The sequence below is a fragment of the Colletotrichum lupini genome, chromosome 3, assembly GCF_023278565.1.
Source record: "Colletotrichum lupini chromosome 3, complete sequence".
In the NCBI taxonomy this organism is placed as follows: Eukaryota; Fungi; Ascomycota; class Sordariomycetes; order Glomerellales; family Glomerellaceae; genus Colletotrichum; species Colletotrichum lupini.
Window position 1 is genome coordinate 6420796 of NC_064676.1, and position 26475 is coordinate 6447270.

The 26475-nt window shown below is 38.5% G+C and overlaps 7 protein-coding genes across 7 annotated transcripts; 4 read left to right on the top strand and 3 right to left on the bottom strand.

The window, feature by feature from the left end:
* Positions 1–1229: 1229 nt before the first annotated feature.
* CLUP02_06684 (glycosyltransferase family 2) lies at positions 1230–4087 on the top strand (the record flags this gene model as incomplete). The annotated part of the gene is made up of 6 exons (XM_049285681.1): positions 1230–1234; positions 1646–1722; positions 1847–2022; positions 2091–3310; positions 3360–3553; positions 3612–4087. 6 exons carry the CDS (start codon positions 1230–1232, stop codon positions 4085–4087), a joined length of 2148 nt encoding a protein of 715 aa, XP_049142824.1.
* Positions 4088–4500: 413 nt separating this feature from the next.
* CLUP02_06685 (uncharacterized protein) lies at positions 4501–4937 on the bottom strand (the record flags this gene model as incomplete). Its single annotated transcript, XM_049285682.1, has 3 exons — positions 4501–4515; positions 4627–4683; positions 4770–4937. The coding sequence occupies 3 exons, from the start codon at positions 4935–4937 to the stop codon at positions 4501–4503; spliced, it is 240 nt and encodes a 79-aa protein (XP_049142825.1).
* A 403-nt stretch (positions 4938–5340) lies between these two features.
* Positions 5341–6075, bottom strand: CLUP02_06686 (uncharacterized protein; the record flags this gene model as incomplete). Its single annotated transcript, XM_049285683.1, has 1 exon — positions 5341–6075. The coding sequence occupies one exon, from the start codon at positions 6073–6075 to the stop codon at positions 5341–5343; it is 735 nt and encodes a 244-aa protein (XP_049142826.1).
* A 1971-nt stretch (positions 6076–8046) lies between these two features.
* On the bottom strand, positions 8047–8396 carry CLUP02_06687 (uncharacterized protein; the record flags this gene model as incomplete). Its single annotated transcript, XM_049285684.1, has 2 exons — positions 8047–8243; positions 8312–8396. 2 exons carry the CDS (start codon positions 8394–8396, stop codon positions 8047–8049), a joined length of 282 nt encoding a protein of 93 aa, XP_049142827.1.
* A 2075-nt stretch (positions 8397–10471) lies between these two features.
* Positions 10472–13486, top strand: CLUP02_06688 (uncharacterized protein; the record flags this gene model as incomplete). Its single annotated transcript, XM_049285685.1, has 5 exons — positions 10472–10635; positions 10699–10801; positions 10893–10928; positions 11260–11285; positions 11632–13486. The coding sequence occupies 5 exons, from the start codon at positions 10472–10474 to the stop codon at positions 13484–13486; spliced, it is 2184 nt and encodes a 727-aa protein (XP_049142828.1).
* Positions 13487–17801: 4315 nt separating this feature from the next.
* CLUP02_06689 (uncharacterized protein) lies at positions 17802–18029 on the top strand (the record flags this gene model as incomplete). The annotated part of the gene is made up of 1 exon (XM_049285686.1): positions 17802–18029. A coding segment is annotated over one exon (228 nt), but the record flags the coding sequence as incomplete, so codon positions are not given.
* A 6493-nt stretch (positions 18030–24522) lies between these two features.
* On the top strand, positions 24523–24687 carry CLUP02_06690 (uncharacterized protein; the record flags this gene model as incomplete). The annotated part of the gene is made up of 1 exon (XM_049285687.1): positions 24523–24687. A coding segment is annotated over one exon (165 nt), but the record flags the coding sequence as incomplete, so codon positions are not given.
* Between the last annotated feature and the right edge of the window lie 1788 nt (positions 24688–26475).

Sequence of the window (26475 nt, forward strand, 5' to 3'; positions counted from 1 at the left end):
TTATTTCCCACAGCCCTGCTTTGATCTTTTGTATCCTTCCTCTGGAACTGCCATCTGGGACATGGCTATTATCTGACGCCTTCTTTGCTTCCATGGGTACTCTGTACGGAGCAAGGTATCTTGCTCTCTGAACTGGCAGGCGAATGTTTCCCTCATTGACATTTACAGGCTGCATTGCCCAATCATGTACGGAGTCCACTCCGACCGGCCCCACTCCACTCCGGCGTGGCATCAGATTATGTTTGCCATGCTCTTCTTATTCTTCGTGCTTTCCTGACTCTTGGATCCAAGTCATGATTTCTCTCCGCTCCGTTTGTCACTTTTTGCCCAGCTTCTCTTCCTGGCTGATTCCCTTTGGCCCAGCCCCCTGCCTTCATACCCCCACACGACTTATTGTACCGGTACTTGACTCCGTAGCCATGTGGAAATCCTGAAGCCAGGTTATTTCCCCCAGGGCTTCGCGGTTCACCTGCAGTCTGCGGCGACTGTCAACCTTCTATGCAGATTTAGGCCATGGACAGCAACCTACGGTCATTAGCCTTGAGCTAGCCGTAGCACGCTGCTACGCTGCCATGCCTTAATCTGAGATATTGGGTCCAACTACAATGGCACCTGCTAAGGCCAGTAGGTATTCTGACTCTTTCCCAGCGGTGATGTCACAACATCTCTCCCACCGGACCATTGCCATGATTTGCAAGCGACGGGAGTCAACACAATCCGTAACCAGGCAGCTAAGCGCATGCAGACATGAGAGACATACCCGCAGTGAACCAGCCCTTGTAACCGCCAAACGGTCCAATGGTCGCTGTATCCCTGCCACGATCCTTTTCACTTGCCCACGCATTGGCCACGGGTGGGCTGGCCACTCGCGGGGATATTCATGGCAGGGGCAGAGAAATGTCCTTGTCGAGTTTGCAGAAGATACCTACGATCCGGACATTATTCAACGAATAAACATGGTCATCTTGGAAGCAAGCCCGGAGCAGCCCAGCCCAGCCTAGCAATGAGGTACTTACCTACGGAATACCACCATACTGTACGTATTCGTGCCTCATTCTGTGGCCGTGATACCGTATTCACATCCTTGCTGGAGGAAGCAAGACGGTGTGTTTACTCCTGCTTGGCCTCAAGTGGCCTGCTACTACGGCTCGCCTTGTCTTCCTCTGCCTTTTCTCCAGGTCGTTTATTCCTGTTTCTCGTATGCTCGCGTGTCTGTCTGGGCTATACGCATGCCGTAAGGTAGCCGCACCTTCCTCTCTCCACGCTGTGGTGAACCTGCCTGTTTGGGTCCGCTACATTCACCAGCCCCATCCTATCTCGGCTTCACCTTGGGCTCTCACCACATCCGATCCCGGTCACTGCCTGTCTTCCCCTCCACCTCACCTTACCTCGCCTCTCCTAAGGAACCCTACACCTTCTCCTCCGTCATTCCGCCGTCTGTGTGGCTTACCTTGAACAAAACCTTTCCTCCCTCCGTCCCGCTCGTTGCACCTAGAAGCTAGACGTTGGCTCCTAGTCCTCCGCTGCCATCATCGCGCTACTCTCGCCGCTTCGCCCGCTCGCTAGTTCAACTCCACGAGGCTGGTCTACTTTCAATTTTCAGTCACTCGCTTTGACGACTTTCGCTGCTCTCTCTTTCTTCCAGCTTCGAGCTCTTGTCACACACTCACCCGCGTTCGGTGCCGAGAGACTCTGCCGTCTACTTCGAGGAACCTAATGGGAGTACATCGACACTTGAAGCCATCTTCGTTTGCCTCACCACCCCTTCCGCGCACTCGTTATACTGCCAGCCCGAGCCGACTCTCGATCTCCTCCACACACACATAGTAATCTTGTGTGAAAGTAGCTCGTGTCGCTTTACGGGAACCTGATACCACAATGTCGCCTCCTTACACAACACGGGGAGCTTCTCCCGACTCGAGCCTGACGCCCCCGACTAATCCGTTCGGTTCTAACCCGTTCGACACCGACAACGATTCGAGCGCGGCACCCTCCCTCGCCAGTGACTCGACTTTTACTGTGGTACGTTTCCATGAAGTGCCACTGGCGATGGCTTCCGGCCTGAAGGAAAAGGGACTGACATATCTCAGAACGCTGTTGGGCAAACACATCCGTACGACACCACAGACAGATCAGGTCAGAGATCGAGCTGGGCCGACTCCTCTCACCACCGTCTAAGCAGACCCGATATCGTAGGTTGCTCAACATCCGTTTCTTCAAGCCCAACTAACAGGTTCCAGGAGCCCTCGCCGCTGGGCAGAGAAGTTCCGGTCTATAATGAAAAGGGCCATCACCAATCCTCTTCTGAGACGGACGTTGAAGCTAGCCATGTTCCGCCTATTATTTCTGACCCCGAGAAGGCAAAGGAGACGCACACGACCGCACTTCCACCCTCATCAGGCGAGTCTTTTCCCAAGAGACTTTACGGCCGTTTCCGCGCAACCTACTGCCCCAAGGAAGAGCCGCCTTTGGTCTTGCCCGTATGCCCGAACGACACCGAGAAGCTCAGCTACGTTCACACCAACCGACTGCTTCTCTACATCTTTGGCGTCTTCTCTTTCCTCTCGCTCGGCGCCGGAATGTGGCTGTTCGCGCTCTCTGCCCCGGCATTCTACTGGTATGGCGTCTTCGCGGGAGCAATGTGCATCTACTTGTTGATCTCCTACGCCGTCGGAATCATTGGACGAGACTGGGATTACAAGGCTCACTTGGATTTGGTTGAGCGCTTCCCTATTACCGAAGACAACGCCCCGACTGTCGATATCTACCTCCCCTGCTGTTCCGAGCCCATAGAAATTCTGGAAAACACATATAAGCACATTGTCAATATTGATTGGCCTACGTCCAAGCTCCAGGTTCACGTCATGGACGACGGCAACTCGGAACCGGTTCGACTTCTCGCTGAGAAATATGGCTTCAACTACTCCGTTCGCGATGACCGGCCCCGTCTCCGAAAGGCTGGCAACCTGCGATGGACCTTTGCACAGACCAGCGGAGAGTTCTTTGCCATTTTTGATGCTGACTTCTGCCCACGCCCTGACTTTGTTAAGGAATTGATGGTTGAGCACTTGGGCGATGATAAGACGGCCCTTGTTCAGAGCCCTCAGTACTTCCGCGTCACTGACGACCAAACTTGGGTTGAGCAGGGTGCGGGTGCCACTCAGGAATTGTTCTACCGTGTCGTGCAGGTCAATCGTAACAGATGGGGAGCCTCAATCTGCGTTGGAAGCAACGCTCTCTACCGTCGTGAGTCTCTTGTCGAGGTCGGTGGAACGGCCGAAATTGGCTTCTCCGAGGATGTTCACACTGGGTAAGTTTGATTCAACCAACTTGCAAGACCATTGACTAATATTTCACAGTTTTGGTGCGGTTGACCGCGGCTGGAAGGTCAAGTACATCCCGCTCTGCCTCGCCACCGGTGTTTGCCCCAACTCTCCTCGCGCCTTCTTCTCCCAGCAGATGCGATGGGCTCGTGGTTCAACGACTCTTCTTACAAACGGCCACTTCTGGGTCTCGAATCTCACCCTCATGCAAAAGATCTGTTATCTGTCAGGTTTGTACTTCTACTTCACAGCGATACAGCGACCATTCGCCCATCTAACCAAATGCAGGCTTCTTGTACTACGCTGCAGTTTCACTCAACATATTCCTTGCCCCTATTGCCGGCACTCTTCTCCTTGCTATCCGCCCGGAATGGTTCAAGTTCTGGAACCTGGCTTTTGCTATCCCTTCGATCCTATATGGTGTGATCCTCATGCGTTGCTGGGCTAAGGCCAAATATGGCTTCAACGTGCAGCATGCCATGACGGTCCAGAGCTACGCCTACCTCACCGCTATCAAGGATCGTCTCTTCAACATTGAGCTTCTCTGGGCTGCCTCTGGCGACTCCAAGGCCCACAAGAGCAACAAGTATCGCAACATGCGCCTTCTTTGCATCATCTGGACCCTCATTGTCACTGGTGCCATGGTCGGTGTCGTCACATGGCGCCTTGTCACTGGCTTCACCTGGTACCACCCCTTACCACTGATCATCATCAACGTCTACAACCTGTTTATCAACCACTACTTCATGTTCTGCAACTGGTAAAATTCTACCGGTGTCTAGGCATGCGAGGGTCGTGAAAACGATGAAGAGGTGTTTGTTATTAAAAGCTTGCATTATACATGGACAAATGGAGTCAAGACATTTGATTTTTCGCGATTGAGATGACGGAGGTAGCATTGACGGTTTTACCCGTATGGAAACGGCCTTATACCATGGACATAGACGCAAGCACTTAAGTCTGCCTGCACACACTGCTTCCACAGCATACATAGTTGGTGCTCTTGTATATCACGGTGGATAGAGTAATCGTGGAAGTACCCTGGCAGCGCTGCTGCTCTTCATAATCATAGTAAATAGTAATACTTGTACGAAGAATTTGCGCTCTCTTTCATCCTTGAAAGTAATCTGTCGACCTCGAGACTCGCTTAGAAGTTTTGGAGTTTAGTCTTCTGCCCCTAGCTCGCCTGCTCCTGTTCGGCTGTGCCACATTCTTCGTAACCTTAAAGTCGCAACAATTCTTCCGGATCAAATCTAACACCTGATGTATTTAATGGATCCAAGCAATTCATATGCTTCCATACATCTTCGAGGTTGTCATAGTTCTTCATCATGGTCTCAATCTGGTTCCCCTTTGGATCCTTATAGTTTGTAGGACAAGCTCGCCGTCACCCCGTGATTGAGGCAGAGGTGCGGTTCCACCCCACCCGCTTTGGCGACGTGGTACATATGGGCTAGGTCGTTGAGAGAAGCGAACTTCAGGGCGATGTGGTTGAGTCTGGTAGATGGCGGCGGGTTCTTTGGGCTGGTGTCGTTGAAGTAAGAGGAAGAAGAGGGAGAGGAAGAGATTGGTGAAGGGGAGTCTAGGTTTGACCTCAATCAAAGCTCCGTTCATGGGTGTTTCATTCCTGTTTGAGACTTTTTTTGGTCAGACTATAGCTCTAAACCTCGAGTTATTATAAGTATCGGCTGTGATACAGGATAGAGACTGCAAGAATATTATCGAACAATGATCGCTTAACTGTTACAGAACGTTTACCCTCTCCCCCCCCCCCCCCCCCCCCCTCCCAATCTTTGATATAAATGGTAAAGTTGAATGATAAAGCGTTGATGAGGCATTAAGTTATGCATTCCTTGTCACTCGGTATTGGAACAGCCTGTATTTACTTACAAGCAGATATTAAGAACAAGGAAATATCTAACAACATGTAGACATTTGATGACGAGTAGCTACGTAATAGTGAGTAAATATCTAAAACCTTAGTAGCCCTAAGACTTTCCTAATAGCGCGCTTTTGCCTAGATTAAGGTGATGCTTTGTGTCGGTAGATCTTCTATCAGCCATCTTACGGTGGAAGCATTCTTTAGATATTTGTTCCTTGCTGCTGGATGCCTTAAGCTAGCCAAACCGACTCGTCTGTAACAATCGCTGCTTTGTTCTTTCTGAACATGGATAGCATTAAGGTCGAGCAAGGAACGGTTGCTCGTGGCTAGAAGAATGAAGCAGCCAGAAGTTTCTGCGGGAGTGATATCCGTGATATAAGAACCGCTGTCCGAACTGTAATAATGGACATATAAGTGATCCAGATTTGTGATAAAGGCGTCGTACGGATCAGGATACAAGTGACCAAATGGCGAAGAAGATTCGTAATCGCCTGAAACCCGGGATGCGGCAATATGAGCTTGAGTAGCGGTAAGCAAAGGGGTTGCGTCTAGAAGGGGAGCCTTCAATGTGATTGTCGCCTCTATGCAGTCGGCCATGTGACTCGGACCTCGGGTGGTAACTTTAGTTGCCTCGACTTGCGTACACTTCAGTGGTATGTTGAGATCCCTTGACCATTCGACTTGGTATGGTGATGAGGCCCAGGACCAGGACGGATAGCGGGAGATTCGAGAGTTTGGAGCCGTGTAGCTCCATCCCTGCGTCCAGAGAAGATCAGAAAGTAAAGTCTTCTCCCACAAGCCAACCAGGTATCGATCCTCGGGGGGCCGTAGAGATTGCATTTGTTTCGCCAGCCAAGATAGGGCAGCCATCTTGTCCTGCTCCTTGCTGAGTCGAAGCCTTGAGTATTCATTTACTGTTCGATACCACAGAGACTGTGGGTCTTTCTCAAGGATAAGTCGACCCACCCCCTTTTGGCCACCCCATTTCTCTATCCCAGCCACTGCATTAAAACCCTACCTACGATTTTTAAACTACTATAATAATTATAAAAATTATCTAAATATAATTCTTTTTTATATACTTATTTATTAATATATAATAATTTTATATACTAAAAATAAAGTTATTTAGGTTCTTAAGGCTATTAAAAAAGGTCTCTTAGTTAATCGGGCCTTAATTAAGTTCGGAGTTTTAAGGTTAATTTTTTATAACTATAAAAGAGGTTACTAAATAAGAGTAATAATATTTATAGATCTCTAGAGGCTTTTTTTATAATAAAAAAACTAACTAACTTAATAAGTTCGTATTTAGTATAATCTAAGTATTATATTGATTTATAAATAGTTTAAAGAATTTATTAAGTAAGTTTCAAGATTTTAGGGGAATATAAATCCTTTTAAAAAGAGATGAATAAACGCTTTTTTAAAAAAGAACTTATTAATTAAGGTTTAAAAAAGTCGTATTATTAATTCGAAGTATTTAAATAGGGCTATTATTAATATAATTAAGTTATAATTTAAATTATTTAATATATTAAAGATTAATAATATTAAATAGGTTAATAAGTATAGTATAAATAAAACTAATATCTTAAAGAGTAAGGGATTTAATAGCCTAGTTTTAAGTAAAATAAAGACTATAATAATATAAAAAAAAGAGTTTAATTTACGTATTTAGGTATTTATAATTAGGTATATTTTTATTAATAATCGAGCTATTAAATTACTAATTATATATAAAAAAAAGTCGGTATACTAGTAGTAGTTTCTATTTAAACTTAACCCTTATACTAATTAGGAGTTTATAATAATAAATAATAGCTAGATAATTAATAAAACTACCCTTAAGTAGTTAAAAATAATATTCTTATTATAGACTAAGACCCCCCTTTTTAGGGGGCTTAGTATACTTAATAAGCCTTAACTATTAGTTCTAAATAGCTATAAGAGTTATATAATAATAGAATTTATATAAAAATATTTTTAGAAATAACGTTTATTTACTATTCTTATTACTATATACTTCTTATATTCTCTAGCCGTTAGATATAGCTATTTTTAAACTTATTAAATTTAAATATAAAAAAGAGCTTAGTAAAGAGGATATAATAAATAATTCTACTATCATTAAAAAGCGGTATTTCTTAAATTATTACTAAAAAGCTCGTTTAGCTAGTTAAATATTATTAAATATATAAAATAAATAAAAAATAACTAAACTATATCCCCCTAATATAGCTAAACTACTTATTAATTTAATACTCTTACTTAACCTAGTTATACTAATTAAAAGACTATAAATACTAAGTAAGTAATTAGTAATACTAAAAAAGTTATTAACTAAATATTAATAGCGTTTATTATTAATTAGTTAATACTTAAAAAGGCTAGTAGGTTTTATAATTAATTAAAGTTATTTATAAAGCTTAGCCTAGACTATAATACTTAATAATTACTATTTAAAAAAATAAAAAAATATTTAATAAGTAGGCCTACTATTTAATAATATCTTAGTACTATATTTAAGTTTTAAAAGCTAAAGTTAAATAATTAAGGCTATAAAAAAAAGTATATTAATAAACTTAAATACTAAGTTTATAAATATTTAGGATATATAAAGAGCTTAAGAAGATTTTAATAATTATTTAATTAGTCCTAGTTAACTTATAAAGGTCGAATTACTTAGGGAAAATAATAATTATATTATTATAATAATAGAAAATAGTTAATTAATTAAGTATAGTTAGTAGCGATATTTTAATACTATGTTTTAATAGGGTGGCCAAAAGGGGGTGGGTCGACTTACTATATAGAACATAGGGATATGCCCTCCCGCTCCATTCATCTTCGGAAGTAAAATCTTGGTCGTTGTCTATGCTCTCGCTTTTCTGTGAAACCCGGCAAACCCATAACACTTCCTGGGCACAGAAGTGCAGTACCCGCCGTGAAAGTCGCATTTTCTGATAGGCCCATCCACGACTCAAAAGTGGCCAGTCTGGGCTTTCTCTTATTTGATGCTCCCTCGACATAAGTGGAAACTCAGGAAGTTCATGACGAACATATGTATCTTTGTACCCTGGAGAGAGTTTTGACATGTACTTGTCACTTTGTTTTCTGAAACAACCACCAGACGCGTCGCTAGAATTTGTTGCTGCGATTGTGAGATATGCGTTTGCATAAATATTGGCCATTTGCGCAGCCTGTTCCGTCCAATCTGCTACGGAATCTTGCAAAATGCACAATGAATCGATCCACAAATACGAGACGTCTAGACGACGACAGACCGTGATTGCATCCTGGAATGTTGCATTAAGTTGATCCCAAGGTATGTTTCTCTGGTGATCTTTGATTGTCTCTTTGATGGTTTTGGTGATTTGGGCGCTTTCACCCCAACAATAGCTCAGGCATACATAACGCTGCTGCCCAACGTTCTCCCGCAGAATAACTTGATTCTCGCTGATCTGGAGAAGTCTCTTCGGTGAAGCTCGTTGATCATGCCCGTGCTTGTCACTTTCATAACAACACTTGTGACTTGAAATAGGTACACTCATTAAGCCAACCTTTGATTGTTCGAAAGGTTGCCTCGGAGCTTGTGTTTCCTGGAAGGTGAGCAGCAATCCTTTTTGAGTGTAACGGGTTTTTTTCCTGGCCTATGAAATCATTGATCAGCCGTGTGAACATAGACGAAAATTATGGCATGGTAGACCATCTCCCCAATATCCTACATCTGCTAACAATCACTGGTCGTAGTGCTTAGTGTGGAGCGATTTACCATCTGTAGTGAATATATCGACCCTTGTATCTTCGTATGACTCCATACAATAGACTCGGAAGGCATGGCCTTGGTGAATGCTGATTTTATAGACTTGCTGCGTATCAATCGGAGCTAATCTGATACATTGATCGAGGAAGACGCACCGAGAGCAGCCGTTTCGTATACCCCGCCGGAGGTTCCCCCACTTCACAGTACTCAGCCGCTCCCGCTTCTCTTCATCGCAGAATTGACAAGCCATGCGAAATCGCGGTACTGGAAATTCGGATGGGTAAGACCGATACGCACTGGTCTCGGACTAGCACTGGAATGCTGTTTTGAGAGGCTCTAAGCTCATTAGACTCTACAAGCAATTGCAAAGTGCATAAATCTACCAGCGTTCAGATCTTCACCATGAGAACGCGGAGTTGCTGATGAAGTACTAATAGATGAACGCGTTTTCCATCTTCTCCTCCTGTTTTTCTTCTGTCTCCTCATCACTGGAAATGCAATAATGACTCAGGCAGCAGTGTCTTCTGGGCGAACCAATGAAAGGTACCCACGTAGCCCATGAAGACAGCAAATCTCAAAACGCATTGAGCAAAACAGAGAAGATACTCAGAGTTGTTCTTGGCATTATGGTATCAGGCGTGCGTTGCCATTGCGTAAATCGAGTAAGGTAAAGAAATTAAACATCTATATCAGTACAGGCTTCTCCTGGCTTAGATACATAACCAAGCGTCGTTCAGGTCCGTCTACCTCTGCGGGAGCTCTTATCTTCTGCCATCACTAAGCCCCGCCAGCCATCCCGCCTTGCGTGCTTATGTCGGGCACAGCTTGTGGCGCAGGCGTCGAAAAAATGCTGCCTCGTTCAGTGGCTTAGCAGCTTCGCCCACCTCATTTTTGGTGGCTTTCTCAAGTTTTTCAAGAACAATGTTGGTGTAACAGACAAAGTATGCTACCTGCCGGCAAGGCGACAAAATGTCTCAGGAGAAGACGAAAGCGTTTGGGGTCCTATTTTAGTCGTGTGGCGTTAGGCAGACGCTCAGAAATGTCTCTTTCGATGGAGGCCTCCTGTCAGATACATAAGATCAACCTACCTTATTGGAGAAGACGAGCTTGGGAAGTTCAGCTTCTTCTACGTCTGATACGAAAAAGTTGGCCGTTAACGACACTGCCTTAATTTATTATCCGAAGCCTTCGTAATGATCAGACTTCACTGGTTCACCGTTCACGGAGTATACCTCCTCACCCAATTTGCTTTTACGATGGCTGGCATCGTGGCCTTTGTATCAATGCCATTGGAGTTTCATCACCCGATATCGCCCGCAATTCCATGGGGATCCTCTGCTCTAGTGCGTTGAGTTTCCCGGTCCCTCCCCTCGCAAAGCTCACCATTCAGAATCTTTTCGGACCGTATGCTGACCATTGGAGCACTTTTAGAGCTGTTTTTCACTCTTCGTGAACACGCTCATTTTGTCCGCAATCTTTTCATCTCAACGGCCAAACACCTTGATGACCGAAGAGAGTCGCCTGAATAGCCGCCGCATCACACTCCTCATCAGCGCTTTATTTGCTGCGGGATTCGCCGCCGCGGACTGGGCTTTTGCCCTATCATTTCACAAGTATGGATCGACTGGCCCCGAAAAGGCGGCCGGCGTTGTAGCCGGGGTGGCTTCGTACGTGAAGAACTACCCGACCCTTACTCAATAATCTGAATACAGGCTGACCAACTTACGTAGATTTGTCGCGGTCACTGTCATGGTAGTAGATATCTGGAAAATCTGCGCAGATGCCTCAGAGGCTCGGGCTGCCGAGTTGTTTGACCGAGAGCAGCTTGCTGATGTAGAACCGTTTACTGATAGTTGAAGAGCCAGAAGGGTGTTGAAAGGCCTCGATAGTTAAGGGAATTGTATAATGTTGCATCATAATCTAGCTCCGCGACATCATCGATACGTACCTACCACACAAAGTAAGCTTCTTCATCTTCATCTTCGCTTGTTTAAGAATTGAATTGAAGAGAGACGCTGTCGGATCCTTATCTCATCATGGTGCAACGCACGTTAAAAGAATCTGCTCAAACATGTAGATCTTTTTAAATACTTCCTCACGTCTGGGATGCAAAGGTGATGAGTCAAAAAATGAGGGTTCCCTCGCGCCACAATATTGGGACATTTGGGGCTAGATCGCCGTCTTTGGAGTATGGATGCAGTGAATGCCCCGAAAACCAACAGCCTGATTGTGAATAAAGAACGCGCGGACGTACATAAGCGAAGGAATGGCTGACCTCGAATGTCTTACAGCTGAATCAGGTCTCAATATGCGATTCGTCGAGCCAAGAAAGTCAGCCTGACAAAGCCGCGGACCAATAAAGCCACGCGTCTGCTACAGGGAGCACTACGCGTGATCTACCAAATATCCAAGGGAAAATGATTTGATAATCGGAACCGACCTTTCCAAGTTACTTTTACCTCGCAAAGGATGATGTCGTGGTTGTTCCGAGCACGGAAGAAAGACGACGGCTTTTCTACTATTGAGGACTTCGGCGATCTGGACATACAGCAAAAGTGCCGTGGCTGCAAACAAATTCGGGCTCTTTTCGATTTCCACGGGCGCCATAACATTCTTCCACCCAAAGCTGTTGTTTTTCACGAAAACTATGCCTCTCTCGACAGGTGTGCTCAGCTCTGCGTCACTTGCCGTATCTTTCGTCAGGCGCTGCTTCTCGAAGGCGTCACTGCCGACCATGCTGCTGTGTTGGGGCGTTCGTCAGGGTCGGTTTGCGCGAAGTTGGTTGATGAGGATGGTGGCTTTGCGATAAAGATACACGTCAACGAAGATGGAGAAAGCAAGATGCCGGTGGCGACGGTCAGCTGTGCACCGCTGATGGACCCGAAGCCTCCTATGAAGCTTTCGGTGAATTCAGAGGACGATAAAATCTTTCAGCAGATTAAAGATTGGCTTCGCGTGTGTGAAAAGTGTCACATTGACTGTGGCAACCTCGCATATTCGGACCGCATGCCCACTCGGCTTCTTCACCTCCTCTCTGACTCACGAGCGCAGTTGGTCGATAGCGAGAATTTGATGAACGGCAAGGCCATTCGTTATACGGCACTGAGCTACTGCTGGGGCACTGGCACGTTCAGTGGTGACGAGAACGAGCTAATCGAACAGGGAAAAACGCTGAGGGCCAACTTGGAGAGTCGATATCGACCGTTTGACACTGGAAATCTTCCAGGCACAGTACGCGATGCTATCAAAATCACCCGGCGATTGAGCGACCCAGATAACGAGCTTGAGCTCTGCTTCCTCTGGGTTGACTCGCTGTGCATAATCCAGGATGACGTTCAAGATAAAAAGGTGGAAATACACCGTATGCAGGAAGTCTATGGTAACGCCGCTGTCACAATTTGCGCGACAATGTCGGCTAAGGCCACGCAGCCGTTGCTAACGCCGCGTCTCGCGTGGTCAAAGCAAATCAAGCCATGCCGCGTCGGCACCTCCTGGCTTACCGTGAAACCTACGGCGCCTGCTGGTCTCCGATCAAGAGCTCCGTTATTCCTTCGGGCATGGACGCTTCAGGAGGAGCATTTGTCGCCGCGACTGCTTTTCTGGGGTGGTCAGCGATTCAGCTGGGCTTGTGGGCGTGGCGAGTATGCCGAGCAGACATCTTCTTCTGTCTCTCTAGATACTTCTACCATTCATGTACGCAAATTTCTTGCTGAGTGCCGTATATCGGAACCAGAGGAGCTCTGGCTTGCATGGAACTCAGTTGTAGAGTCATATACGGCGCGGAGCCTGAGTAACCCGGCAGATAGATTCGATGCGCTGGCGGGACTAGCGACGCGATATTTAACTGCTGTTTCTGGAAACAACGAGTATATGGCAGGTTTATGGCGGGCAACATTTGCGCAGGACCTTCTGTGGCGTGTTTCAAGACCACCGGGGCCCGACATAGGATGGCCAGGCACGGCAGGAACCCCAAGCTGGTCTTGGGCGAGTCTTCCTATTGGCCTGGGGGCTTGTATGTGGCACAAATTTAAGATGTCGACTGAGGTGGAGTTACTCGGCGACGGTTCAAGTTTGAATGTCGAGCCATCAGAAGCGGTTGCTCAAGGTGCGCATTTGGTTCGTGTCCGTGTTCAAGGGCTCCTACGAAATCTTTGGAGCCCCGGATCACAGCTTCGAGAGTGGGGCGATATTTGTGTCTGCGCGGACGGTGTCAATAAGTTCAGCTTTGGTTCTAACCCGGGCCAGGATGTCCATGCTGTCGATTGCCTCACAGGCAAATTGGTTGTGTATGAGGCGCGAAAGCAGGAGATTGTCGCCGAACTGGACTACTGCAGGCTCGCGAAGGACGTCAATGAGAGACTGTTATTGGAGGTTCACTGTCTCGCCATCTCTGAACATGGAATGCTTGTGCTGCGCCATCAGAAGGACACAGGTTCTTTTGAAAGAATAGGCATTGGCTTTGGGTATCGACGAGATTTCTTTAAAGGGCTGGAGAAGACAGAAATTGTTCTGGAATAAGCAAGCATGCTAGCGAGAAATGGTTTGGTTTACAGATTGGAGTGATGTGATGTGATAAAAGTGCTCTTCAAGAACTCGATTCGTGACAAAAGAAACGCCGTAGGTGAGGATATAAAAGTAGCAGAACTCCGGCCTTATAGAGGTAAGCTGAAGACTTATCACAAGTTTAGACCCATGACATCTGATTGACAGGTTATATCATTAATCCCCGACTCGTTCTTGAACATTTTCGGGGTGTGAGCTAAGGGAGCCCATAACTCATTATTTTGTTGGAGTCTATTGCCTCATACGGCGATCTCATGCACCACTACAGTCCCATCATTTTCTAAACACCTACGCTTCTTCTAATGGCCGCTAGATCTTACTTAAGTATAATAATAATACAAATTCGTACGTCATTCGAAAAACTAAAATAATGTCTTTGACTACACTTTTCAAAATACCATTATTTTTCAACTTTTTATTAATAAATAGCTTTGAGTAAATTAAAATTTACTGACTAATTTTAAGTAAAAGATTTATATTAATAATATTAATAAAGACTAAAGGGTATGAGTCGTTATAATATATTTATTAGATTAGAAGTCTAATTCGACCGTAGTATATAGCCGACTGCGCAGGGGCTAATTAGGGGCCCTATTTACGATTATCGTAGCTAGCCTAACTTACGGTTAGAACCTCCTTTTTATACCTACTACTATCAGATTAGAAGTCTAATTCGACCGCGGCATATAGCCGACTGCGCAAGGGCCAATTAGGGGCCCTATTTACGATTATTATAGCTAGCCCAACCTACGGTTAGAACCTCCTTTTTATACTTACTACGCAGATATTTATATAGTTTAATTAATCTCTTCGTTAACTACGGTTCGAACTAACTACCCTATAATAGGGATATTAATACTAATTAATAATTAAATTCTATTATTATAAATTAATAAAGTATCTTACTATATAAAAGAGACGACTTCTTAATACTATATAAGATAAGAGATTCGTACTAATTAACCTTATAGAAGTAAATAAAAAAGGGGGCGATTCTTAAATACTATACGGAATTAAGTAATTATAGCCCTTTACTACTTACGAGAGGTCGACGTTTACTATATTAAACTACGTTAATTAATAGAACCGCTTAAGTAACTAGCCTTTTACTATCGCCCCGAGTAGCTTTTTTACTAAACGATTTTTCTATAGCCGGCCTGCGATTAGAAATTAACTAATTAAATTAATAAAAATATAATATAAAAAAGCACCGCGCGATCGAAAAAGGGGATTTTTAAATATAAATAGTCTTATTTAGTAATAAAAGTAACCTTATAAGAGTTATTAAGCTAAGAGATTTATAATATATAGGAAAGTCTATTATTATAAGGACCTTATGAGTACGACCTTAAGCCCGCAATCTAAACGACCTCCTTATAACTCCCTTAACTACCCCCTGGGTATTATTTAAGAATATAATATAGGGGACGGTTTAATAAAAGAGGAGGGGATTTAGAGGTCCTAATAGTATCGAGCTAAGAGTATTATAGATCTTAGAGATTAACCTAAGAAAAAAGTAGCTACCTTAAAATAGTCCTACGACCTTCTACTAGAGTTACTATTAGCCTAAAAAAAGGCTAAAAAGACGAGGATCTAAGAAAAAAAAAAAAGAATCCTCTAGAGGGCCGCTAAAGGGCTTCTTTTTTATACTAGCTCCCGGCACGAGATTACTAATTTCGAGAAATTAACTAAAGAAGCTATTTAGAGATTATAAAGAGTACGAGGCTTAGGAAGCTAAAAGTATACGGGATAGCGGAAATTAGTAATTAGTAAAGATCCCGAGACTAATTACTATATCTTCTTATAGTAATATAAACGTCTACCGCTACTATTATTAAAAAGAATTATTAAAACCTAACCTTTTTTACTAAATAAAAAAGAGGATCTTAGTAAGTATAATAGCTAGCGATTTAAAAGGGTAGTAGTAATTACTAAAAATAATAAAAACGAGAGTAGTAGCGAGATAGTAAGAGGAAGCGGGAATCTCTTAGACCCTGATAAATTCGTTAAGTAGCGAAAGTACGGATTTACTATAACTAGCGCGCGGATTAAATATATCCTTATTAAAATTAAATACGCTAGCGACTATTAATATAAGTATAAGCTAGAGTACGACCCTTAGTAAATTAGGGTAAAAAAGAAGAGGACAAAACCCGATCTTAAATAGAATCCTAATCCTTTATAAATAGGTAAATATTAACCCGGACTATTAGGGGACGTGGATATATAGAATTATAAATTAGCCTAACGGTAAGTAAATAGACGTGGTATTAATCTATTTAACTAAGGTCTACGAGAAAAAGGGGCTATAAGGGTAACCCTTATTTTACGAGATCGTAGACGACCTTAGTTACTAACTAGATAAATAGTTCGCGAGCATAAGCTTAAGAATCGCAAAAGTAGTTAATAAATTCCTCTACGGGCGAGGGGTATTATTAGCGTAATTATAATCGTAAGAGCTATACGAAATACTAATAGTAATAATTATAAAAAAGGAATTCGTATTATAAAACTAGGCACAGGTTAATAGAGCGTATAATCGCTTTAACGAATTTAAAAAAAAGGTAAACGACCTAGATTTCCTCCCTATAATTACTAATAGAAATCTGTCGTTATAAAAGGATATACCGGGGCAAAATATAATACTAAAAGTACGATAATCGATAATTCTGCCTATTTTGATTTATAACTCGTTACTACTACTAATACGAAATTCGGCGCCGATCGGTTAATAAAAAAGAAAATAAACGACCTAAAGTTATTAATAATACGTAGCGACGTAGGGTTCGTATATAGATACTAAAAATCTAGTAATAAATACGAAGTAATTTATAAACCTTAAAAAGATCTTCTTAAAAAAGAAATTATATTCTAGGGGGAAGTATAAGGTCTTATAGAAAACCCTAACGATATTTTACGATTATTATAAAAAAGTCGGAATTAGGGAATACTAGTACTATTTAGTAATTAATATCGTACTTATAAGTAAAGCCTCTAATTACTACTACGAAGCGGTACGTAATCTCGATCGAAACGACTTTCTTAGTATAATTAACGCAATCCGAAGCCGCTTTAAGACTTATAATAAGAACCTAGAGCTCTTATCTAAGCTATAAGCGATTTCTTTTATATTTATAGCTAGGATAATAGAGGGTAAATCGTAAGTAAAGATCCTTAAAGAGCTTATTAATTAAATTAATAAGCTAGTAAAAACCTAGCTAAATAAGGGAATAAACGAGCGGAAAGTTAAATATTTTTATACCGTAGTTTAGTATATATTAAAAATAAAAATCACCCTATACTAAGTACCTAAAAACTACGAGACGCTTTATTCGAGGCTAAGATCTAGCTTTAATATTAAAATAAAAATACCGTGCTAAACCTATCTCTAAGTATACGACGGCCCTTACTAATAATATTAGGTCGATTAAACGTATAATAAAAAAAAAAAGAGGCTAGATATAGCAATCGTTAATAAGGAGGCCTAGACTTATTAAATAAGTAGAGATTTAACTTATAAATAGGATAATAAAAAAAGTAATACTATATTTATAAAAAAGATAAATATTAGTTAAGTAACTACTCCGAAGAAGAGCGTACTAAATCGTACGAATAATATAAAAAGTCGAGGGTAATAAATAGTAAAACTAGCCCTCGTCGGTTTAACTAATTCCTCGTTATATATAAGGGTAGATCCGGGGGCATAGAACCTAGCGACGGTAGCTAAAGTAGTAGCTTAAAGCATATACCCCCCATAGGAGATTTAGAAAATAAAAAAGATCTTACCCCCTATACTAACGAATTAGATTATAATAAAATCGACGATATTAACTACTCTTTTTTCGCCCTATTAGCCTCTAGAGGATATACGAGGCTAAACGAATAAAAGGTAATAAAAGCTCTTAATAAGTAGGCTTTTATTTACGAATAGTAAGGGAAGGTCTTTTAAACGACGGATATAGAGGCGGCTAAAAGGGCGAATCTAATAGGGCCAAAGCCTATTCTCTTAATAATTAAAAAAAAGACGCTATCTCTCTTAATATTTAAAAAAAAAGAACATAGTACTAAGTAAATCTAAGGGTAGCTAGAGGGGTCCTTTTTATATTACTTAAATCCCTCGAATACTAAGCTTATATAAGCATTCTATACGAGTAAAAGGTACGGCTTAGATAATTTCTATAAGATTATCCTAAATACTAAGGTATCGTAATAGTTAACTAAAAGAAAAGGGTAATTCTAAGTATTATAGAAGATCGTACTAATAATATTTAATACGTTAACGGCGGGTATTATAAAGATTAGTTTTGGCCTAGGTAAGGAAATCGTCGCCCTAGGTATAGTAAAAGTAAAAATATATTTTAGAACGATAACTTTCTATATTTTGCCCGTTAATACCCCATTTCTCCTATATCTAAAAGATATAGATCGACTAGGTATTATATTCGATAATACGAAGAACAGAATCTCTAGCGGTAAGTACTTCGAGATAGTTAAATAATAATAGGGGTATGCGTTTATAAAGCTTATTAATAATATAAAGTCGATTAATTACCTAACGGAAAGTAAGCTTAGAAAATTATACTAGAGATTTAGGCACCCGTTAGTTACGAGGCTATATAACCTCCTAAAGTAATTAAGTAATAATAATATCGAAATAGGGGCGCTAGAGTAGTTAACGAAAGTATATTATTAATACTAAATAAATGCGCAGAGCCTATGCAAATTTAAGTTTAAATTACGTAATAAGCTTAACTTTAACTAGGAAATAGTCGTCGATATTTTCTATTTAAATAGTCGGCTAGTACTATATATAATCGACGTAGCTATATTTTTTTATGTAGGGTAATTCCTCTAGGATCTATAAGTAAAGATAGTATAAGTAGCCCTATAAAAAAGCTAGATCGATATATACTAGGGACCGCTAGACGGTATTAGAACTAACGCTAGTACTAGCTTTAAGTCGGTAGAATTTAGGGATAATACGACGGCCTACGGTATATAGCTAAAGGTCGTACCTATTAAAGCGCACTATAGTATTAAAAAAGTAAAAAGGGTATACTAGTAGTTAAAAAGGGCGTTTAGAATTATTAAAAAGGAAAATCCGGATTTTACTAACGACGAATACCTCTAAATAGTACTTAAATACTATAACGACACTATAGGGCCTAACGGACTTATACTTACGCTATTAGTATTTAGAACATATTTAAGAACGACCTTAGCCTCGCTACTATTATTAAGTATAAGCTAACGAGCCCGAGTAGTTAAAAAAGTAATACGAGCACTGCGCGAGGTAAGTATAAAAAAGTAAGTTAATAAGGTAATTACTATACGCAATAGGCCCGATATAGGGGATAATCTAAATATGCTACTAAATTTAAATATACGAGTATAGCGCGAAATTACTTAATAATAGGCTAGGCTATATAAATTAATTTCCGTTAACGAGCGCTCTTATATAGTCGTAAGAGATCGCGACTAGCTACTTAAAGTATTAATTATAGTAGTTAGACCGTACTATATAGATCCTAACGAAGTAATTTCTAACTTATAAAAAGAAAAAGAGCTAAGGGAAACTATATAACCCGCGGTAGAGACATAGGAAATTATCCTTAACGAAATCGTCGTAGTAGTACTAATAGACGACGAGGAAGAGAAAATTACTAAAAGGGTACTAATATTACTAGCGAGACGTTATAAAAGACTACGACGGCAAGCCTTAACGCGGCAATTTATTACTAATAACGAGGTAATTAATACCTTTTATATAGTAAAAGAGAAAGCCGATTTCGAGCTAGCGGTTAAACTACGTAAAGAAAGCATAATTATAACTATTAAAAAGCCGTATAAGGGATTAGATTTTATTAAAGTAAATACTTTTCGTAATCGAGGGGTCTATCGATTTATCTTATATAACTTAGAAAAATATATAAACCTCTTTATATTTAAATTACGAATAGTTCGTAAGATTAAAGGGAAAAGAACACCCTAGCCGTACGAAAAGTCTAGATACGTAATTTAGGGGTACGGTAACGTTAAAAAAGCGATACTACATATATAATCGCTTATTATATAGCGCTATAGCTAACGATTAATAATAATAATAATAGCATCGCTATAGAAAAAGGGATACGAGATTTAGAGCCGTAATATTACCTAAGCCTATACTTAATCGGCCACAGGGCTCATAAGGAAAATCCTAGCCTATTTACCGAAGGAAATGGCTAGTAAGTACCTAGAAGGTACGATTATTAAAGTACTTAAGCTACTATATAGGCTCATAGAATCGGGCACCTATTAATAAGCTACTTACTACGATTTTTATATTAATTAATTATTAATAGTTACTTTTATATATAACCCGTACTTATTAGTCGCGGAGCACGAAGGCGACTAATTTAGGATCGTTAGAATATAAACCGACGATATATTAGGCCTATTTAATATTAACTTTATAAAGAAAGAGGATAAGGAGCTCTAGAAAGCGGGCTTCGTAATAAAGCTAAAAGAGATCTTTATAATAAATACCCCCTTAGTATTTAACGGCGGGATTTCTATAATTAAAGGGGAAAACGTCGTTTTTTAATAAAAGGGGTAGGGTAAAAAGATTAACCTCGTTAATCTAAATATAATTAATATTAAAAAGCGGTATAAAGCTAAGCTCGCGCGAGGGGTATATATTATAAGTATTTATTAACCCGAGGCGACTTTTAACTACGCTAAAGTAGTATAAGCTATAGATCTAACTAAACGAAACGTCGAAGTACTTAATAAGCGGCTTAAGTAATAATAAACGAATCTCGATCGAGGTCTCGTTTACTACCTAATCGACCTTACGATTAGTAAGCTTTACGTCTTCGTTAATAAGTTATTTACGAATAATAATAACCTTACTTCGTAATTAGGGTATATTATTATCCTAACTAATAAGAGTATAAGCGAGAGCGAATTTACTATATATAGTAATATAATCTACTACTTATTAACTAAAAATAAGCGGGTAACGAGAAGTATACTAGCGTTAGAGGTCTATAGTATAATTAATAGCGTTAACCTCTCTTACGCGATTTTAACGACGCTAAAGAAGATTACTAATTAAATTAGCCTTCTACCTATTTTAATAGTTATCTATACCGATTCCTACTCGCTATACGAATACCTCGTTAAATTAGGAACGACGAAAGAAAAGAGGCTTATAATTAATATTATAACCCTTAAGTAATCGTACAAAAGGCGCGAGATACTTAAGATCCGTTAGGTTAATAATAAAAATAACCTTATAAACGCTTTTATAAAAGTAGTACTAAATAAGGGATTAGAATAATTCGTGGGTAGCGGAAAAGTTACTATATAAATAGAGGGATAGGTTATATAAAAAGAGTAAAAAAAAGGGAGAAAAAGAGACGACTTAATAAACGGGCCCGAGGTCGGATCATACCTCTAACCGTAGTAATTAAATTAATAAAAAAAAGAGAAAGTTAGTATTAAATTAGAAGTCTAATTCGACCGCAATATATAGCCGACTATATAGGGGCCAATTAGGGGCCCTATTTACGATTATCATAGCTAGCCTAACCTACGGTTAGAGCCTCCTTTTTATACTTACTACGTAGATATTTATATAGTTTAATTAATCTCTTCGTTAACTACGGTTCGAACTAACTACCTTATAATAGGGATACTAATAACTACGTAAATATTTATATAGTTTAATTAATCTCTTTATTAACTACGGTTCGAACTAACTACTTTATTATAAGAATACTAATACTAATTAGTAGTTAAATTCTATTATTATAGATTAGTAAAGCATCTTACTACGTAAAAAAGACGACCTCTTAATATTATATAGGATAAGAAATTTATACTAATTAACCTTACGGAAGTAGATAAAAAAGGGGGCGATTTTTAAATACCGTATGGAATTAAGTAATCGTAGCCCTTTATTACTTACGAGAAGTCGACGTCTATTATGTTAAAATACGTTAATTAATAGAACTGCTTAAGTAACTAGCCTTTTGCCGTTGCCCCGAGTAGCTTTTTTACTAAACGACTTTTCTATAGCCGGCCCGCAATCAGAAATTAACTAGTTAAATTAGTAAAAGGAAATACCTAAGTAATAATTACTTAACCGTAATTAAGCTACATAAAAAACTACTTAAAAGATATAAAATAAGGTACTAAGAGGCCGCAAAAGACAAGATCTCTAAAGTATCTAACCCTACCGCGTACGAGTAATAAGTAGGTATTTTTAATAAGTCTTTAAAATCTACGATTTTATAAAAAAGAGGGCTTAACTTCGTTAACTATACTTCACGGCCTATACGGTTCTTAATAGCCTATATAGCTCTTTTATAAGCCGCCCGGCGTTTATTTTTAACTATTTTTATAGAATACCGCTTTAAAAGAAGTAGGTTAAAGAAAGAAGTTATTTAGAGATTATAAAGAGCACGAGGCTTAAGAGGTTAGAAATATACGGAATAACGGAAATCGGTAACTAGTAAAGATCCTAAGACTAATTACTATATCTTCTTATAGTAATATAAACGTCTACCGCTATTATTATAAAAAAGAACTACTAAAACCTACCCTTTTATACTAAATAAAAAAGAGGATCTTAGTAAGTATAATAGCTAGCGATTTAGAAAGGTAATAGTAATTACTAAAAATAATAAAAACGAGAGTAGTAGCGAGATAGTAAAAAAAAGCGGGAATTTCCTAGACCTTAATAAATTCGTTAGGTAGCGAAAGTACGGATTTATTATAACTAGCGCGCGGATTAAATATATCTTTATTAAAATTAAACACGTTAGTAACTACTAATACGAGTATAAGTTAGAGTACGACCTTTAGTAAGTTAGGGTAAAGAAGAAGAGGACAAAGCCCGATCCTAAATAAAATCCTAATCCCTTATAAATAAGTAAATATTAACCCGGATTATTAAAGGATATAGATATATAAAATCGCAGATTAGCCTAATAGCGAGCAGATTAACGTAGTATTAATCTATTTAACTAAGGTTTACGAAAAAAAGGGGCTATAGGGGCAACCCCTATTCTACGAGATTATAAATAACCTTAGCTACTAGCTAGACGAATAGTTCGTAAGCACAAGCCTAAGAATTATAAAAGTAATTAATAAATTCCTCTACGGGCGAGGGGTATTACTAGCGCAATTATAATCATAAAAACTATACGAAATACTAATAGTAATAATTATAGAAGAGGAATTCGTACTATAGAACTAAGTACAGGTTAATAAAGCGTATAATCGCTTTAATAAATTTTAAAAAAAGGTAAACGACCTAGATTTCCTCCTTATAATTACTAACGGAAATCTATCGTTATAAAAAGATATACCGGGGTAAAATATAGTACTAGAAGTATAATAATTAATAATTCTGCCTATTTTAATCTACGACTCGTTACTATTACTAACGCAAAATTCGGTACCGATCGGCTAATAAAAAAAAAAGTAAACGACCTAAAGTTATTAATAATACGCAGTAATATAAGGATCGTATATAAATACTAAGAATCTAGTAATAAATACGAGGCAATTTATAAACCTTAAAAAGATCTTCTTAAAAGAGAAATTATACTTTAGAGGGAAGTATAAGGTCTTATAAGAAACCCTAATAATATTTTACGATTATTATAAAAAAGTCGGAATTAGGGAATACTCATACTATTCGGTAATTAATATCGTACTTATAGGTAAAGCCTCTAATTATTATTACGAAGCGGTACGTAATCTTAATTAAAACGACTTTTTTAGTATAATTAATATAATCCGAAGCCGCTTCGAGACCTATAATAAGAACCTAGAGCTCCTATCTAAGCTACGAGCGATTTCTTTCGTATTTATAACTAGGATAATAAAGGGTAAATCGTAAGTAAAGATCCTTAAAGAGCTTATTGATTAAATTAATAAGCTAGCGAAAACCTAGCTAAATAAGGGGATAAATAAGTAGAAAATCGGATATCTCTATACCGTAGTTTAGCGTATATTAAAAATAAAAATAACCCTATACTAAGCACCCGAAAACTACGAGACGCTCTATTTAAAGCTAAGATCTAGTTTTAATATTAAAATAAAAATACCGCGCTAAACTTATCTCTAAGTATACGACGGCCCTTATTAATAATATTAGGTTAATTAAAAAAAAAAAAAAAAAAGAGGCTAAATACGGTAATCGCTAATAAAGAGGCCTAAATTTATTAAATAAGCAGAGATTTAACTTACGGGCAGGGTAATAAAAGAGGCAATGCTATATTTATATTAATAATAAATATTAGTTAAGTAACTACTTTAAAAAAGAGCGTACTAAATCGTATAAATAGTATAAAAAGTCGAGGGTAGTAAACGGTAAAACTAGCCCTCGTTAGTTTAACTAATTCCTCGTTATATATAAAGGTAGATCCGGGGGTACGGAACTTAGTAATAGTAGCTAAAGTAGTAGCTTAAAGTATATACCCCCTATAAGAGATTCGGAAGATAAAAAAGATCTTACCCCCTATACTAATATATTAAATTATAATAAAATTAATAATATTAACTACTCTTTCTTTGCCCCGTTAGCCTCTAGAAGATATATAAGACTAAATAAATAGAGGGTAGCAAAAGCTTTTAATAAGTAGGCTTTTATTTACGGATAGTAAGGGAAGGTCCCTTAGATAACGGATATAGAGGTAATTAAAAAGGTAAATCTAATAGGGCTAAAGCCTATTCTCTTAATAATTAAGGAAAAGACGCTATCTCTCTTAATATTTAAAAAAAAGGAATATAATACTAAACAAATCTAGAGGTAGCCAGAGGGGCCCTTTTTATATTATTTAGATCCCTCGAATACTAAGCTCGTATAAGTATTTTATATAAGCAAAAGGTACCGCCTAAAAGACTTTTATAGGATCATCTTAAATACTAAGGTATCATAATAGTTAATTAAAAAAAAAGGGTAATTCTAAGCGCTATAAAAAATTGCGCTAGTAACGCTTAATACGTTAATAATAGATATTATAAGGATTAGTTTTAGCTTAAGTAAAGAAATCCTCGCCCTAAGTATAGTAAAAGTAAAGACGTACTTCGGAATAATAACTTTCCATATTTTACCTATTAATACCCCATTTCTCTTATATTTAAAAAACATAGATTAACTAGGTATTATATTTAATAATATAAAGAATAGAATTTTTAGTAATAAGTACTTTAAAATAATTAAACAATAATAGGGGTATGCGTTTATAAAGCTTATTAATAATACGAAGTTAATTAATTACTTAACGGAAAGTAAGCTTAGAAGACTATACTAGAGATTTAGGTACCCGTTAGTTACGAGGCTATATAACCTCTTAAAATAATTAGGTAATAATAATATTAAAATAGGGGCGCTAAAGTAGTTAATAAAAGTATATTATTAATATTAAATAAATACGCAGAGCCCACGCAGATTTAAGTTTAAATTACGTAATAAACTTAACTTTAATTAAAAAATCGTCGTTAATATCTTCTACTTAAATAATCAGCTAGTACTATATATAATTAACGTAGCTATATGTTTCTAAGTAGGGTAATTCTTTTAAGATCTATAAGTAAAGATAGTATAAGTAGCCTTATAAAAAAGCTAAATCGATATATACTAAGGACCGCTAGATAGTATTAGAACCGACGCTAATATTAGCTTTAAGTTAGTAAAGTTTAGGGATAATACGACGGCCTATAATATATAACTAAAAGTCGTACTTATTAAAGCGTACTATAGTATTAAAAAAATAGAGAAGGCATACTAGTAGTTAAAAAGGGCGTTTAAAATTATTAAAAGAAAAATCCGGATTCTACTAATAATAAATACCTCTAAATAGTACTTAAATACTATAATAATATTATAGGGCCTAACGGACTTATACTAACGCTATTAGTATTTAGAGCATATTTAAGAACGACCTTAGCTTTGCTACCGTTACTAAGTATAAGCTAACGAGCTTAAGTAATTAAAAAAGTAATATAAGCACTACGCAAAATAAGTATAAAAAAGCAAATTAATAAGGTAATTACTACGCATAATAGGCCCGATATAAGGGATAATTTAAATATACTACTAAATTCGGATATACGAGTATAGCGCGAAATTACTTAATAATAGGCTAGGCTATATAAGTTAATTTTTATTAACGAGCGCTCTTATATAGTCGTAAGAGATCGTAACTAGCTACTCGAAATATTAATTACGGTAGTTAGACCGTACTATATAGATCCTAACGAGGTAATTTCTAACCTATAAGAAAAGAAAGAGCTAAGGGAAACTATATAACCCGTAATAGAGGTATAAAAAATCATCCTTAATAAAATCGTTATAGTAGTACTAATAAATAATACGGAAGAGGAAATTACTAAAAGGGTACTAATACTACTAACAAAACGTTATAAAAGACTATAACGGCAAGCCCTAACGTAGCAATTTATTATTAGTAACGAAGTAATTAATACCTTTTATATAATAATAAAAAAAGCTAATTTCGAGCTAGTGGTTAAACTATATAAAAAAGGTATAATTATAACTACTAAAAAGCCGTATAAAGGATTAGATCTTATTAAAATAAATACTCTTCGTAATCGAAAGGTCTATTAATTTATCTTATATAACTTAGAAAAATATATAAACCTCCGCATATTTAAATTACGAATAGTTCGTAAGATTAAAAAGAAAAGAATACCCTAGCCGTACGAAAAGTCTAGATACGTAATTTAGGGGTATAGTAACGTTAAAAAAGCGACGCTACTTATATAATCGCTTACTATATAGCGCTATAGTTAACGATTAATAATAGTACTAATAGTATTGCTATAAAAAAAGGGATACGAGATTTAGAGCCGTAATATTACCTAGGCTTATACCTAATCGGCTATAGGGCTTATAAGGAAAATCCTAGCCTATTTACTAAAAG